Genomic DNA, 14,262 nt, shown 5'->3' with positions numbered 1-14,262 from the left:
CTTCACTGAACTCCCTGCTGTACAACAGGAGGAGCCTGGTAATGAAGACCTGGTGGAACTGGAGGCCCAGAGGGAGGACAAAGAGGAAGCAGCAGTAACGGAAGGACTGAGGAAATTCATGACACAGGAAAAGGCAAGGGCTCCTCTTTATTGGAGGAGGCACTGTCAGCTTTCCAGGCACGAGACCTGAACACAGAATGGCACACGAAGGCTGCAGTAGCCGCTCGGCATGCAATCCAGTGCTACCATGTCACCTACGATGAGAAAGAGAGCTACTACTCAGGCATCACTGGGTCATTTCTTCAAGAAGGTAGATAATTCTATCTGCAGCCAGCAAGGAACCAGAACCTGGGCCGTCAGCGTCAGGGGTGAGTGAAACTGCAGCCTGCCCTCCGTCTTCCCGCTGCTGACGATCCTTCAGCTCTGCCGTCTTCCACTTCCTCTCCTTCCTCCAGTCAGTAACTCTTACCTGTCCACTGGATGCCAGCTCCCGTTTACCAGCTCTTTCACTGTGCTACTGTGCTTCTGGGGCTTCCCTGGTGTCTCAGACAGTAAAGAGTCTGCCTGTAATGCAAGAGACCCGCAGTCGATCCCTGGGTCGGGAAGATTCCCTGGAGAAGGGACCAGCAACCCACTCCAGCATTCTTGTCTGGAGAATCCCATGGACAGAGGAGCCTGGCGGGCTACAGTCCATGGGGTCACAGGGAGTCAGACAGGACTGAGTGACTAAGCACATGTACAATATCAAAAAAAAAAAAAAAACCCCACCCAATCAAAAAACGGACAAAAGACCCATACAGACATTTTCCCAAAGAAGACATACAGATAGGAAAAAGGCCCATGAAAAGATGCTCAACACCACTAATCATTAGAGAAAAGCAAATCGAAACCACAATGAGGTATCACCTTACACTGGTCAAAATGGTTATCATCAATCAGTCTACAGATAAATACTGAAGAGAATGTGGAGAAAAAGGAATCCTCACACATTGGTGGTGGTAATGTAAACTGGTGAAACCACTACGGAAAACAGTTTGGAGGTTCCTTAAAAAACTAAAAATAAAACCATGATATGATCAAGTAATGCCACTTCTGGGTAGATATCTGGAAAACATGAAAACTCTTAATCTGAAAAGGTACATGCACCCCAGTGTTCATAGCAGTGCTACTTACGATGGCCAAGACATGAAAGCAGCTCAACAGATGACTTAAGAAGATGAGACACGCACACGCGAGTGTTACCACACAAAAACCATCCTTCACTACAACATGAATGCAGTGTTATGCTTAGTGAAAATAGTCAGAGAAAGATAAATGCTGTATGATATCACTTATGTGTGGAATCTAAAAAAAATAGTACAAATGAATCCAAATATAAACAAAAGCATCCAGAAAACAAACTTATGGATACCAAAAGGGAGTGGATGAGGGGGAAGGACAAATGAGGAAAGTGGACTTAACAGATACAAACTACTACACATAAAACAGATAGGCAACAAAGATTTACTGTGCAGCATAGGAAATTATGCCAAAATCTTGCAATAACTTATAGTGGAATATAATCTGCAAAATAACCCCGAATCATTATGCTGTACACCTAAAACTAACCAAATATTGCAAATCACACTTCAGTTTATAAAAAAAAAAAGAACTATATATAGAAATTATATACTAAGATCTATCAAGGTAGTATATGGGTTGACCAAACAAAAACTGGACCATTATTTAGTATAAGATTTTGCAGAAAACATAACTTTATTAATGACTTCACTAACAACAATGCTGCTTAAGCTAAAAAGATGTCTGAAAATGCTTTACTAAATAATCATATAATTTTCCTTCTTAATTGGTTGTGAGTACAATCTTATAACTAACATTAAAATGCAAACCACCCTTGCTAGTTTGTCTTGATAATTTTATGGTCATTTATATACTGATACAATACTAATAACAAAATATAATAAGCATTATGATAAGATTATACTAGATTCTGAAATAGAAGAAATCCTCATATTATGAAATATCTTAGGTATCATCAGGCTACCCCAGTGGCTTAGCGGTAAAGAACCCGCCTCCCAATGTAGGAGATGTGGGTTCAATCTCTGGGAAGGGAAGAGTCCCTGGAGAAGGAAATGGCAACCCACTCAAGTATACTTGTCTGGGAAATCCCATGGACAGAGAAGCCTGGTGGGCTACAGCTGATAGGGTCTCAAAGAGTTGGACATAAATGAAGCGACTGAGCATGCACGCATCATCACTGAGGTTTTAAAAACAAGAAAATATCGCTTTAAACTTTTAAAACCGTACTTAGCTTATTTTTAAAATATATAAATTCTAAAAATATATCAAGAGTATCTGATAAGGACTTTTTATAACTTTCAATTCTGCCAACATTCCCAAAATGCATCCCTGACAACAATATCGCTGGGCATAGGGGCAGGGTGCCGGGGGCAGGAGGGGGCACAGAGGGGGCAGCCTGAGAGTCACTGATGAGGTGCGGCCCCTCAGTGTGAGTCAGATTACAACTGGAACTCAGTCATAGAGCTGTCTGTCCACCACAGGCATCATTCCTCACATTCAAATTCTTCCATTTTTCTCCCTAAAGCCTTTCTTTCCTCTGTCTCTAGTTCCCACATAAGCCCTTGTCCTAAACACTCATTTATTTTGCTTTATTTTCTCCTCTCTTTTGTTCCACCGGTGTAACATAAGAGATCAGCTTCATTAATCTTCTAGAGAAGAAGAATGGACATATGATCAAAGATAAGAATTTACCAAGTTTAAATTTTAGGGGCTCTAAAAACCTAAGCAGTTTAAACACTGGTTGCCCAAAAGCATTCTTTGTTTCTTTTCCAAGATGATGATGATTCTTCATAGATTTCCTAAAAAACAGAACCATAACGAGAATTCAAAAGAGAGCATTTTAATAAATGCAAATATACTGGAATAAATCAGGCAAATGAATATCACAACTATTTAAATGTGCTCTTCTTTTAACAATCCAATGGACATTTGCATAAGGCATTGAGAACAAAAGAAAATAAACAAACATGCTTCCTACACTCAAACATTCAGTCCAATAGGAGAAACAACAGACAAGAAGCCTTAACAAGGCAAGGTGCCAACATTGAGAGGAATAAACTGCTCAATCTACTCGGGACCATGATGGGCAATAGCCTGGGCAAAGTTAAGTGGGGAAGATGGAAGGTCTTTAAACATTTTGTTCTATTTGACATACCTACTACTTCCACATTTCTAAACATGCTTTTCCAAAGGCAGAAGGGATGTTTCCATTAGCTCTGAAATTAAAGAGACCACCACAGAGGTTCCTAAACAGGTCTGAGCTACATGCTGGGGCCAGCTGCTCTCTAAGTGCCTGCCCTACCCACCCGCCCTCTTGCCTACGTCACAGACAATCTCAAAGCACAGGCCGGAACCAGACTGGAATTTAAACAATTTGGGGACAGAAGGGGAATAAGAATATATCACTTTCTCTTCTCTCTCTCTCATTAGCTTCTATTGGATTGGCCACAAAGTTCAGGTTTTCCCATTTTACGGACACCCTCTCACCTTCTGCAGACAGAGACGGAAACAGAAAGCCCAGCCTGTCCTCAGCATCCCATCTCCTGCTCTCTCATCTACTTCATCAGCTGGCTCGCTACTCTTCCCTCCCAGGTAAAGAAAGCTCTTTCAGCCAGGCTCACAACTCATTCTGGCCTGCTCTCTCTACCTTGCTCGCTCCAGCGGCCTGGCTCATGGTCTAAATGGCGGTAGCCTTGCTCACAGCCAAGCAACCAGATACCTGAGCTTCACTAAGACAGATTCCTTTCACACACGCTATCTTCTAGTTCTTAAGTATCCCCTTATAACAATGGGTTTCAGTGTTTATTCAGAAAATATGGGTCACTAAATTTCATAAGCGCTGGCTCAGGGTCCAATTAACTCATCTCAGCACTGGCTGAAGCAGGAGGCTCCTAGGAAGGACTCGCCCTCTGGCCCTTCACTCTGAGCCCTGCTCTACTGGGCAGTACATTCCTCAGCTTTGCATTCAGCCACAAGCCATGGACAATTCGACGCTCTCAAGTGTAATTACATGTGTCTAAGGAGGTAACTATACCAGGGGAGAAATCAGGGAGCTGGGCCTTTTCATCTCTTCAGGATGCTCTAAGAAGGGAATTGTTTGCTTTTATTGATGGGTTTGATGTATGGACCGAAAACAAGCTAGACTTTCAAACTTAGGTTTTTTAATCCGCTCTGCATTTTCTCCACAGAGGCAATATCCTTTATTTTCCCCTTAAATGAAGGCATTCTAGGAGAAGGTTCTTTTGCCTTGAGAAATCTCTGTTTTAGCCATTGCCTAAATAGCCATACATGATTCCTGCTCTCCGAAGGAAAGCCCCTCTAACTCAAGGGAATTCAATTCCAAGGGATACTACTGCATATATGAGCCACTGGAAGATTCCAGACTAGGACTTCTAACTGTTACCACTTGCTGAGGTCTTCTCCCAGTCATGCATTATCTGAGGCGTGTATTTTCCATGCTTGGAAAGAAGATTATTACATAAACACCCTATTTCATAGATAAAAGAAAACAAAATTCTATAAAGTCAGGGAAGGCCCATGAGTATATACTCTATGTACTCTTTTTCTTTGTCCTTTAAAAACTCCTAAGAAAAAATCATGTCCAGAGAGAAAGGTAGGTATTTTTCTAACTTACCTTTTTCCATATGGGCACCCTGGCTTTTAAAGCATCAATGGCATAGCTCACAGCTTCAAGGGATGCAGCCCTGTGGGCTGAGGACACAGCAATGATAACGCTTGCTTCTGTCACTGGAACCAAGCTTTAACAAAATGAAGACAAAAATTCATCATCTCCTCTGAAGCTGCATGTTAAAGAATCAACACGGGGGGGAAAAAAAAATTCCACTGGAATCCAGCAAACATTTAGTTCCTAGAACTAAATATCTGAGCTTCAGCGGTAAATGGTAAAGGCTCAGTGGTAAAGAAACTACCTGCCAAAATAGGAGACACGGGGGGGGGGGGGGGGTCAATTCCTGGGTTGGGAAGATCCCCTGGAACAGGAAATGGCAACCCACTCCAGTATTCTTGCCTGGAGAATCTCCATGGACAGAGGAGCCTGGTGGGCTACAGTCCATGGGGTCGCAAAGAGTCAGATACAACTGAAGCCACTTAGCACAGCACACAGAACTAAATATCCAGTTCTATTTTACCTAAACATCCCATTTAGTTAGAAAACAGTAATTCATCTCAGTTGCATTTAGCAGAAGCCAAAGCTGTGACCAACTTGTTAGCATGTATCCACTAGATTTATTTGATGGGGACCAAGAAGAAAGGGACCTCACTGATTCAACAAGTATCTGATTCAAACAAGGCACAAGGTCAGGTAATGTCTAGAAATACAAAGCAATCACATGATGAATATAACATAGAATTAAAAATACTGAACAGCAATAAAGAGTAAATAACAGAATTGGTAAAATTATTTAAAAATATAGTAGATGATAGATTTAGTCCCCCTGCTGGGTTCTTTACAAAGCCTGGAATTATACTCTTCTTAAGAGATACAAAAAGATAAACTAAGTTCATGACCTCAAGAGGCTTTTACATCAAAAAGTCTCAGACTGTCATATAAACAAAGTCCCAGCTACAAAACAGTTCTTTTAAAGGTCTCCTGGCCTTTAGCACCCATCAGCACAGGCTGCAAATCTTGCACATTTAGACTTTGTTACAGCATCTACCACCGTTCTCTCCAAATGTTACAATATAACAAGCAGCCCTTAAAGGCACAGTCTGCCAGAATGATACATGAACCTCCCTCTCAGGGTAACACAGGATGCCAGTGAAAGATCTCAGAATCAGAATTAGTACAAACATGGAGAACAACTATGCTTAAACTTTTACACTGACAAAGGAAATCATACCCAAGTCGATGAAACACTGCTATGTGCTTGACTGGCCACTTCTGTCTAATGTCACTACAAATTTTTCTTATCTCATTTTCTGCCATTGGTAGATATGCTTCATACTCTAAGCTAATGACTTTTTTCCCTTCGAAATTATTCCTTGTAGTCCCTGAAAAAAAAAAAAAAGACAAAATAAGGCTTCTCCTTATAGTTGAAATAGCCACACTAATAAAAAGAAGGGGGGGATTATTTTTTAATAGCATACAAGTTTGTATAAAAATTACTTTGAAATTTTCTAAACATGAAGACTTGACTAGAAAATCAAGATAATTATCACAAAGATGAGGAAATAAAATGACACTGATTAGCCAGGTTTACTGAAAACATTCAAAATACAAACCAGTATATATTCCCTTTCTAAGAACTAAGATTTGACACTTAAAATGGAAAACATCATGCTCCCAGGATTATCATTAAGTTATTATCATCACCATTTTTTCCCCTCAATATCTGGAAAACACAAAATTCTCTATTAATAATGACTTTTATTCTACTTTTTTTTGGTCTTTAAACATAGATTAATTTAAAGATTATTAAAGCAAAATAATAACTAAAAATTTCTAGTCACCACCATGGGTAATCTCGGCCTAAGTAGCTCAGGATCTTAAAATCCTCTGACTACTAACACTTGAATAGGAGAAACACTTGCTAACTTCAACCGTCTTGTACAGTCAATAGACGCTATGAAAATGAAAACTCACCTACAAATAGGGATATTGCGCCACAGAGTGGAGAAATCACCAGCTGTGAGACTTCATCTACTGAAAGTTTCTCAGATGTGAATTTTATTATATCTTTAGATTTCTCTTCAACTTCATTCATATCTTTTCTAGAAATAAGATATTACTAAACCTTAATATGGAGAAGGAAATGGCAACCCACTCCAGTATTCTTGCCTAGAGAATCCCGTGGACAGAGAAGCCTGGTGGGCTGCTGTCCATAGGGTCACACAGTCAGACATGACTGAAGCAACTTAGTATGCATAGCAAACCTTAATATAGGTACTAGAGTCAAAACACCCAATTTATCGGCTGTATTTCAATTTATTTTTTTTCTACATTAGATATGTTCAGTTCAGTCACTCAGTCATGTCCAACTCTTTGTGACTCATAGATATGTTAGGAGGCATGATTTGAAATATGATGATAAAAATAAATGTAAAATTTTAGCAGAACTCAGTCATTTACAAATACCCCTAATGAATCAAGCATGTTATAAGAAGTTTACCATTAACATCACTTAAAAGGTAATCTATCTCATAGGCCGAAATAGTCCCCATTCTAGAGCTGCTGCTCTTACCTCCTTCATCCACAGGCACATCACCTCTAAACCACTATGTTACCAAGCAGTACACTCAGTACTGGCTTTTTCTTTATCCAAACAGGAGAGCAAGCAGAAATGATGGAGACTCCACAGGAACTGGGTTCATTTCATAATCAGGCACAACCCAGTTAAATAACTGAGGAAACAAGGGAATGAACTGAAGGCCTATTCATCAGATGCCACAGGTCCTTTGCATGCATTTCATTTCATCCGTCAAGGATCTATTACATACTCACTAAGTGTCCTAGATTGGATATAGGCCGGGGGACAAAAGACCTGGCTCCTGCACTCAGGGCACTTATGTTGGAGCAGGAACAAAGCAATAAATAGGAATTACAAACAGGGATAACTTATAGAAACAGGGTTCTGAGACAAAGCATGGGGGCTGGGGAATGGGTACTTATGAGGATACTGATGATCACACTACTGAAGAGAAAAAAAAAAAAAAAAACTACTGGATTATTCTGATGGTACCAGATTTCAGGATGTTTCAACCTCCTGCATGTGCCACCTGAGTTTTTTCCACTTTTTCTTGCAATCTGATATAGGTAACCCAAACATCTATGAACTTCAGACCACACTGAGTCCCATAACTTGATTCTATAAGAATAGATTCTAAAACCACATGTTAGAAATCTTGCCAAACACACTCAAATAATACACACTGCTGCTGAGTATCTTCCTAGTCTTCTCAAAGGACAGCTCTAATCACCTCACTCACACACACACACACACACTTCAATGGCAGGCAGCTGTTCTCTGATCTTCCTAGTCTTCTCAAAGGACAGCTCTAATCATCTCACTCACACACACACACACACTTCAATGGCAGGCAACTGTTTTCTGATCTTCCTAGTCTTCTCAAAGGGCAGCTCTAATCATTACACACACACACACACACAGACACACACACCTTCAATGGCAGATGATTGTTTTCTGATCTTCCCAATCTTCTCAAAGGACAGCTCTAATCATCACACACACACACACACACACACACACACACACCTTCAATGGCAGACAACTGGTTTCTGATCTTCCTAGTCTCCTCAAAGGACAGCTCTAATCATCACTCTCACTCACACACACACACACACACACACTTCAGTGGCAGGCAATTGTTTTCTGATCTTCCTAGTCTTCTCAAAGGACAGCTCTAATCATCACACACACACACACACACACACACACACCTTCAATGGCAGACAACTGGTTTCTGATCTTCCTAGTCTCCTCAAAGGACAGCTCTAATCATCACTCTCACTCACACACACACACACACACACACTTCAGTGGCAGGCAATTGTTTTCTGATCTTCCTAGTCTTCTCAAAGGACAGCTCTAATCATCACACACACACACACACACACACACACACCTTCAATGGCAGACAATTGGTTTCTGATCTTCCCAATCTTCTCAAAGGACAGCTCTAATCATCACACTCTCACACACACACACACACACACACACAACACCTTCAATGGCAGACAATTGGTTTCTGATCTTCCTAGTCTTCTCAAAGGACAGCTCTAATCATCACTCTCACTCACACACACACACACACACTTCAATGGCAGGCAATTGATTTCTGAATGAATTGTTTTCTGATCTTCCTAGTCTTCTCAAAGGACAGCTCTAATGATCTTACACTCTCTCTCACACACACACACACACACACTTCAATGGCAGGCAACTGTTCTCTGATCTTCCTAGTCTTCTCAAAGGACAGCTCTAATCATCTCACTCACACACACACACACACTTCAATGGCAGGCAACTGTTTTCTGATCTTCCCAATCTTCTCAAAGGGCAGCTCTAATCATTACACACACACACACAGAGACACACACACCTTCAATGGCAGACAACTGGTTTCTGATCTTCCTAGTCTTCTCAAAGGACAGCTCTAATCATCACTCACACACACACACACACACACACACACACACACACACACTTCAGTGGCAGGCAATTGTTTTCTGATCTTCCTAGTCTTCTCAAAGGACAGCTCTAATCATCACACACACACACTTCAATGGCAGGCAATTGTTTTCTGAATGAATTGTTTTCTGATCTTCCTCGTCTTCTCAAAGGACAGCTCTAATGATCTCACTCACACACACACACATACACACACACACTTCAATGGCAGGCAATTGTTTTCTGAATGAATTCCAAATCTAACAAAGAATTGTATTTTTTCTAAATTGAAGATCTTGCCAGGTGACTTGCTTTGCAATATTTATTCCTCACTTTTTGAGGGACTGTCCTCCTGGAGAGTAGAGAGAAAAAATGAGCAAAAGAAACAGGCATCCATGGCTTGTTCTTTTCTTTAATGCAACCAAAGTTTTGCAGTCTAGGATGATACTTACTCTTGACTTTGAAATAAAACCACTATCAAATTAAGAAAGTTTTCTTTCATTCCTAACTTACAATTAGGGATGACTATTAATTTCTACATTATTTATTTCTCAGTTGACAAATTAAGCCTCATTCTGTTTGCCTCTCCACATTATACTAAGCAAGGTTCTTACACATTATCATACTCAGACATGGACTACATTTTTATGTAGTGGAAAGATGACATGGATCCTAGAGACATTTGCGATACAATTATAACAATAAAGCTGTCTTTTTCTACCTGGAAAATGGCAAGCTTTTTTTTTCCTTAGGAAGAAAAATATTCTTACTTTCCAGCTATGCAATTTTTCTACATTTCTCTGTACTGAGGAAAGCTATTATCCAGTATTAATAAGCATTATTTGTGGAAAAGTACCCAGAAAGTCCAATAATCTGACTTCAAGTGTTGGCTCTCCCACTTATTAGCTATGTGATCATGACAAGCTTTTTTATCTTTTTTGAATTTCGGTTTTCTCTTCTGCAAAAATAGGAATATTAAAACACCAGTGTCTGGCACTGTGTCCAACACAAAATAAAAGCTCAACTGAACCATGTTAAATCAACAGAGTGAACATATCAAAATGACATTCAAAGATGACAGGCATTTGTAAGTCCACCTGCACCAAAAAAGAGCTGGTGCAGGCAGTCTTACAAAGTGTATAAGGTAAACAATATACAGGTTATTATCTGTATGGTCCTGCGCCACAACACTGGTTAAGAAAAAAACTCGCTCACATACCCAGGTGCCTCAAAAGTACTACCCTCCACTAATGGGAGGGATAATGGCAATTTCGTCTCCTGACTGAAGCAGGAGGAGCTGATCTCCAAGCTCGACATATTCTTGACGAACAGCAAATATCACCTGATTTCTGACATCAGCCAATCTGAAGGGCAAAAAGTATAATTAGACCTATCAATGCTGTTAGATCCTAAATCTCCTCAGCTGCAATTAAAATTACATAAATACTATTTTATGAAGCATCCTCTACAAAATGACTAAGTAAACTCACTCATATTTTGCAGAGAAAGTATATATCCACTGAATGGAGTAAATTGCTAACAACTCTTTACTGGATGTTGGGTGTCTTAGGCAATTAAAGAAACAAACAAACAAACAAAAACCACACTAAACTGGAGACAACATTCAGACCAAGTTAAAAAAAAAAAAAAAAAAGAAACATTTATCAGTGCATGCCCTCCCAGGAGCCTTCCATCTAAGGAAACAAGTATGCTAAGTATACCCTGTAAGGTTCCAAAATACAAAGTGCCTCTCAGCCAGGTATTAATACCAGGTTAAAGGTAAAGTAGGACAGAGGCCCAACCACTTCCATTGATTATCAGGGCACTTTAAGAACTTAAAAAGATATGAAATCATGAAGGAATAGTTTTCTTTCGGAACATACATTGTGGACTGTCTGCTACACAGCACTAAAACTTCAAAGTTAAACATCTACAAGGATTAAGTGACACTTAGTATTCCTGGAACACATTCAGGTAAGCCAGTTTTATACTTTGTTCCAAAGAAGACTCATCTGAGGTAGGAACAAGAGCAGTAAAATTAGACAATTTTCAAGAACCAAAAAAAAATAAATCAAATATCGCAAAAATGCAAATTCAGCAGCAGCTAACGTTTCTTATCTTTCATTTTTCTTTCAATCTTAAAAATTTCTATCGGGTTCTCTAAAGAAGGGGTGGGACATAAAAATTTAAAGCACACGTTTTAACAGAATTTGTAATGATTTCATTTAATGCTATAAAAATGCAAAATCTAAATTTTCAGTATTATGTAAATTATAAAAGCTAATATAGTCATGTCTCTTTGGGAGTATCTCAGCTCACTGTGTTTTTTAAGTAAAATATCAAACCTTTCTTAAGGAACTGTTTATTTTTAAATACTATAAGTTTTCAGAAAAAATACAGCTAATGATACTTTTGACATTAAACATGGAAATCAACATTAACTTCTTACTTTTATCATTTACTCATGCATTTTTAAATATTAAAAAGTGCTTATCATATACATTCTACAAATTTTTAAGTACCCTGGATGGCGTGCTTCTATCTCATTCCACAGCTGCAATGCTTTTATTTCTTGTGGCACAGAAATGGTCTCAGAGCGAATTCCTGCTATTTCAGCGCTTTTTGCAAAATACAACACTTCCACCTGAAAAGAAAGAAAACGTATTTAACAGTAACAACTCATAGCCCTTTTCTGACTCTCAATGCGGGGTTTTGTTTTTCAAATGCATTACTTTAATCAGACACTTTTGATAAGTTAGAGAAAGTTAAAGTGCCCATAAAAATTTCAGTATCCACAATTTTGAAAAAAATGTAGGCTTTCTAAGTACAATTCAGACTTTCAGATGCTTTTTAGTTTTATAAATATACACGTGGCACGACTAAACTTCTAACAATATCTTCTTAGAAACCATGAAGTTGGCCTTTAATTTACGTAAAATTATAGCACCTTTTATAAGCACTTAGGCAGTGAACAAATGTCTGAGTCAAGCGATGAATTACACAAATAAATGACCAAATAAGTGAAAGACACGTCTTTCACGGTTGTCATGACCTTCGATTCCAGTCTACATTACACTGAACCCAGCTGTCCGGGATTATGTTACGAAACATACAAACCCTGATAGTTACAAAAGCAGGTGGGCCTGAAACACAGGATAAACCTATCTAAGACAGCCTGGTATCCAAGGGATCCGACCAAGTAAAATAACCCACCTGGCACTCGGAGCAAATCATTCTCTACGAAACAAGCGTGCTTGAGTGCTAAGTCACTTCAATTATATCCGACTCTGTGACCTATGGGCTGCAGCCCACCAGGCTCCTCTGTCCATGGATTTCTCCAGACAAGAATACTGGAGTGAGTTGCCATGACCTTCTCCAGGGGATCTTTCCGACCCAGGGATCGAACCCCCATCTCCTGAGGCTCCTGCACTGCAGGTGGATTTTTTTTTTTTTTTTTTTATTAACCGCTGAGTCACTAGGCAAACCACGAAACAAGCAGAGGTCTGCAAATAACCGTTGGCCAATGCACAGATGCAGCACTTTCACCTAAGAATTCCTAGTTAAGAGCATTTCTTTTTAAATTGAAAACTTATCTTCTTAGGAAAGAATAATCTGAGAAGCGTTTTGGAAACAGCTGGTCTTCTGGGCCGTCACCCGCATAACTAGAATTCGCAGAAATCGACTTGACTTTCTTTGGGGAGGCCAATAGCAAAGCCTCCGAAACCGGGAGGGGCCACCACCGCGGTGGCAGTCTCCAGGGTCTGACTGACCAGGGCCGCTTCTGTGGAGGAAAGGGCGGACACATTCGGGAGGACTCCCCACCCTTACCTGGCACCGGGGGACCATCCCGCCAGGGAAATCTCGCCGGGTATTCCGGCCGCGGAAGCGGAGGCGCCAAGTGGCGCAGCGCGCAGGCGCAAGCTGCCGTCCCAACCTGCCGGCCCCTTCCGCCCCTACCGAGCATGCGCAGAGCTGGCTCCGCCCCGCTGTTTTCCTCGCTTTGTTTGCGCCGCGGGTGTCTGGAGTTTGGTGTTCGCTCGCGGGTGGGTCGCGTTGGTGGGCGAGAGCTGTGGCTGTCGTTCAACGGTTAAAAGGTTGACCACGCGTGCCTTTATCCTCAGACGAGGGGCCGAGGTACAGGAGAGCCGACCCTGGGACTCTCCTGGACACCTGCCTCCTCCGTTACGGAAACTGCTTTTCCGCTCGCTCACCTGCAGGCTTCTCTTTCACAGTTTTTACCTAGCCCGCCTTCCGCTGAAGCAATGGCACCCCACTCCAATACTCTTGCCTGGAAAATCCCATGGACAAAGGAGCCTGGTAGGCTACTGTCCATGGGGTCGCAAAGAGTCGGACACGACTGACCACTTTCACTTTTCACTTTCATGCATTGGAGAAGGAAATGGCAACCCACTCCAGTGTTCTTGCCTGGCGAATCCCAAGGATGGAGAAGCCTAGTGGGCTGCCATCAATGGGGCTGCGCATAGTCAGACAGGACTGATGCGACTTAGCAGCAGCGCCTTCCGATTGTGATTACTGTTCATTAGCGGCTTAAGGCGTTTGACCTGCATACATTTATACTTTTTCTAGGTAGTTTACTAGCTACTTAGTGATTTGCCCACATAACTCCTCTACTATCTCCAACTTTTTACCACCAAGAATTCTTTTAAATTGGGTAGTTATGTAGGTACGGGAGTATAAACGAGGCGGCCCTCCCCGTGGAGCTCACAGTCCTGGATGTGAAACGGTCATGAACCAGTGATGGAAGCTCAGTGCACCGAATAGATTATACTAGGGTTACATGTTACATTTCGTGGGAGTGGAGGGGGATAGAGGCTGGTCACCTGAGGAGTGTGGTCTAGGAAGTCCTCTTGGAGGAGAGAGATGCTTGAGCTAAATCTGCTGGAAGGATCAGCAGCAAAGGGCAGGGTGGGAGTAGGGATGAGGAAATTTTACTAGCCTTTGCCAAGCCAGAGGGATATAAAGCAGCATAATGAGGTCATAATGAGCATCATGAGAAGGGCAAAATGTCGGCAAA

The 14,262-nt window shown here is 41.0% G+C and overlaps 1 protein-coding gene across 3 annotated transcripts; it reads right to left on the bottom strand.

The window, feature by feature from the left end:
• Window positions 1-1,591: 1,591 nt before the first annotated feature.
• On the bottom strand, window positions 1,592-13,109 carry MOCS2 (molybdenum cofactor synthesis 2). Of its 3 annotated transcripts, XM_068990508.1 has the most exons (7): window positions 12,175-12,205; window positions 11,750-11,871; window positions 10,447-10,591; window positions 6,683-6,810; window positions 5,940-6,090; window positions 4,715-4,838; window positions 1,594-2,879 (listed from the first exon to the last, which is right to left on the bottom strand). In XM_068990508.1, exons 3-7 carry the CDS (start codon window positions 10,542-10,544, stop codon window positions 2,811-2,813), a joined length of 570 nt encoding a protein of 189 aa, XP_068846609.1. In that variant the 5' UTR covers window positions 10,545-10,591; window positions 11,750-11,871; window positions 12,175-12,205; the 3' UTR covers window positions 1,594-2,810. The 3 variants fall into 3 exon arrangements, with proteins under 3 accessions (XP_068846608.1, XP_068846609.1, XP_068846610.1); XM_068990507.1 differs by lacking the exons at window positions 10,447-10,591; window positions 12,175-12,205 and adding an exon at window positions 13,056-13,109 and having other exon boundaries at window positions 1,592-2,879; XM_068990509.1 differs by lacking the exons at window positions 1,594-2,879; window positions 4,715-4,838; window positions 5,940-6,090; window positions 6,683-6,810; window positions 12,175-12,205 and adding an exon at window positions 13,056-13,109.
• Window positions 13,110-14,262: the final 1,153 nt, after the last annotated feature.

The sequence above is a fragment of the Capricornis sumatraensis genome, chromosome 18 (assembly GCF_032405125.1).
Source record: "Capricornis sumatraensis isolate serow.1 chromosome 18, serow.2, whole genome shotgun sequence".
NCBI lineage: Eukaryota > Metazoa > Chordata > Mammalia > Artiodactyla > Bovidae > Capricornis > Capricornis sumatraensis.
The sequence above is the reverse complement of the archived record's forward strand: the minus strand, read 5'-3'. Positions and strand labels throughout refer to the sequence as shown.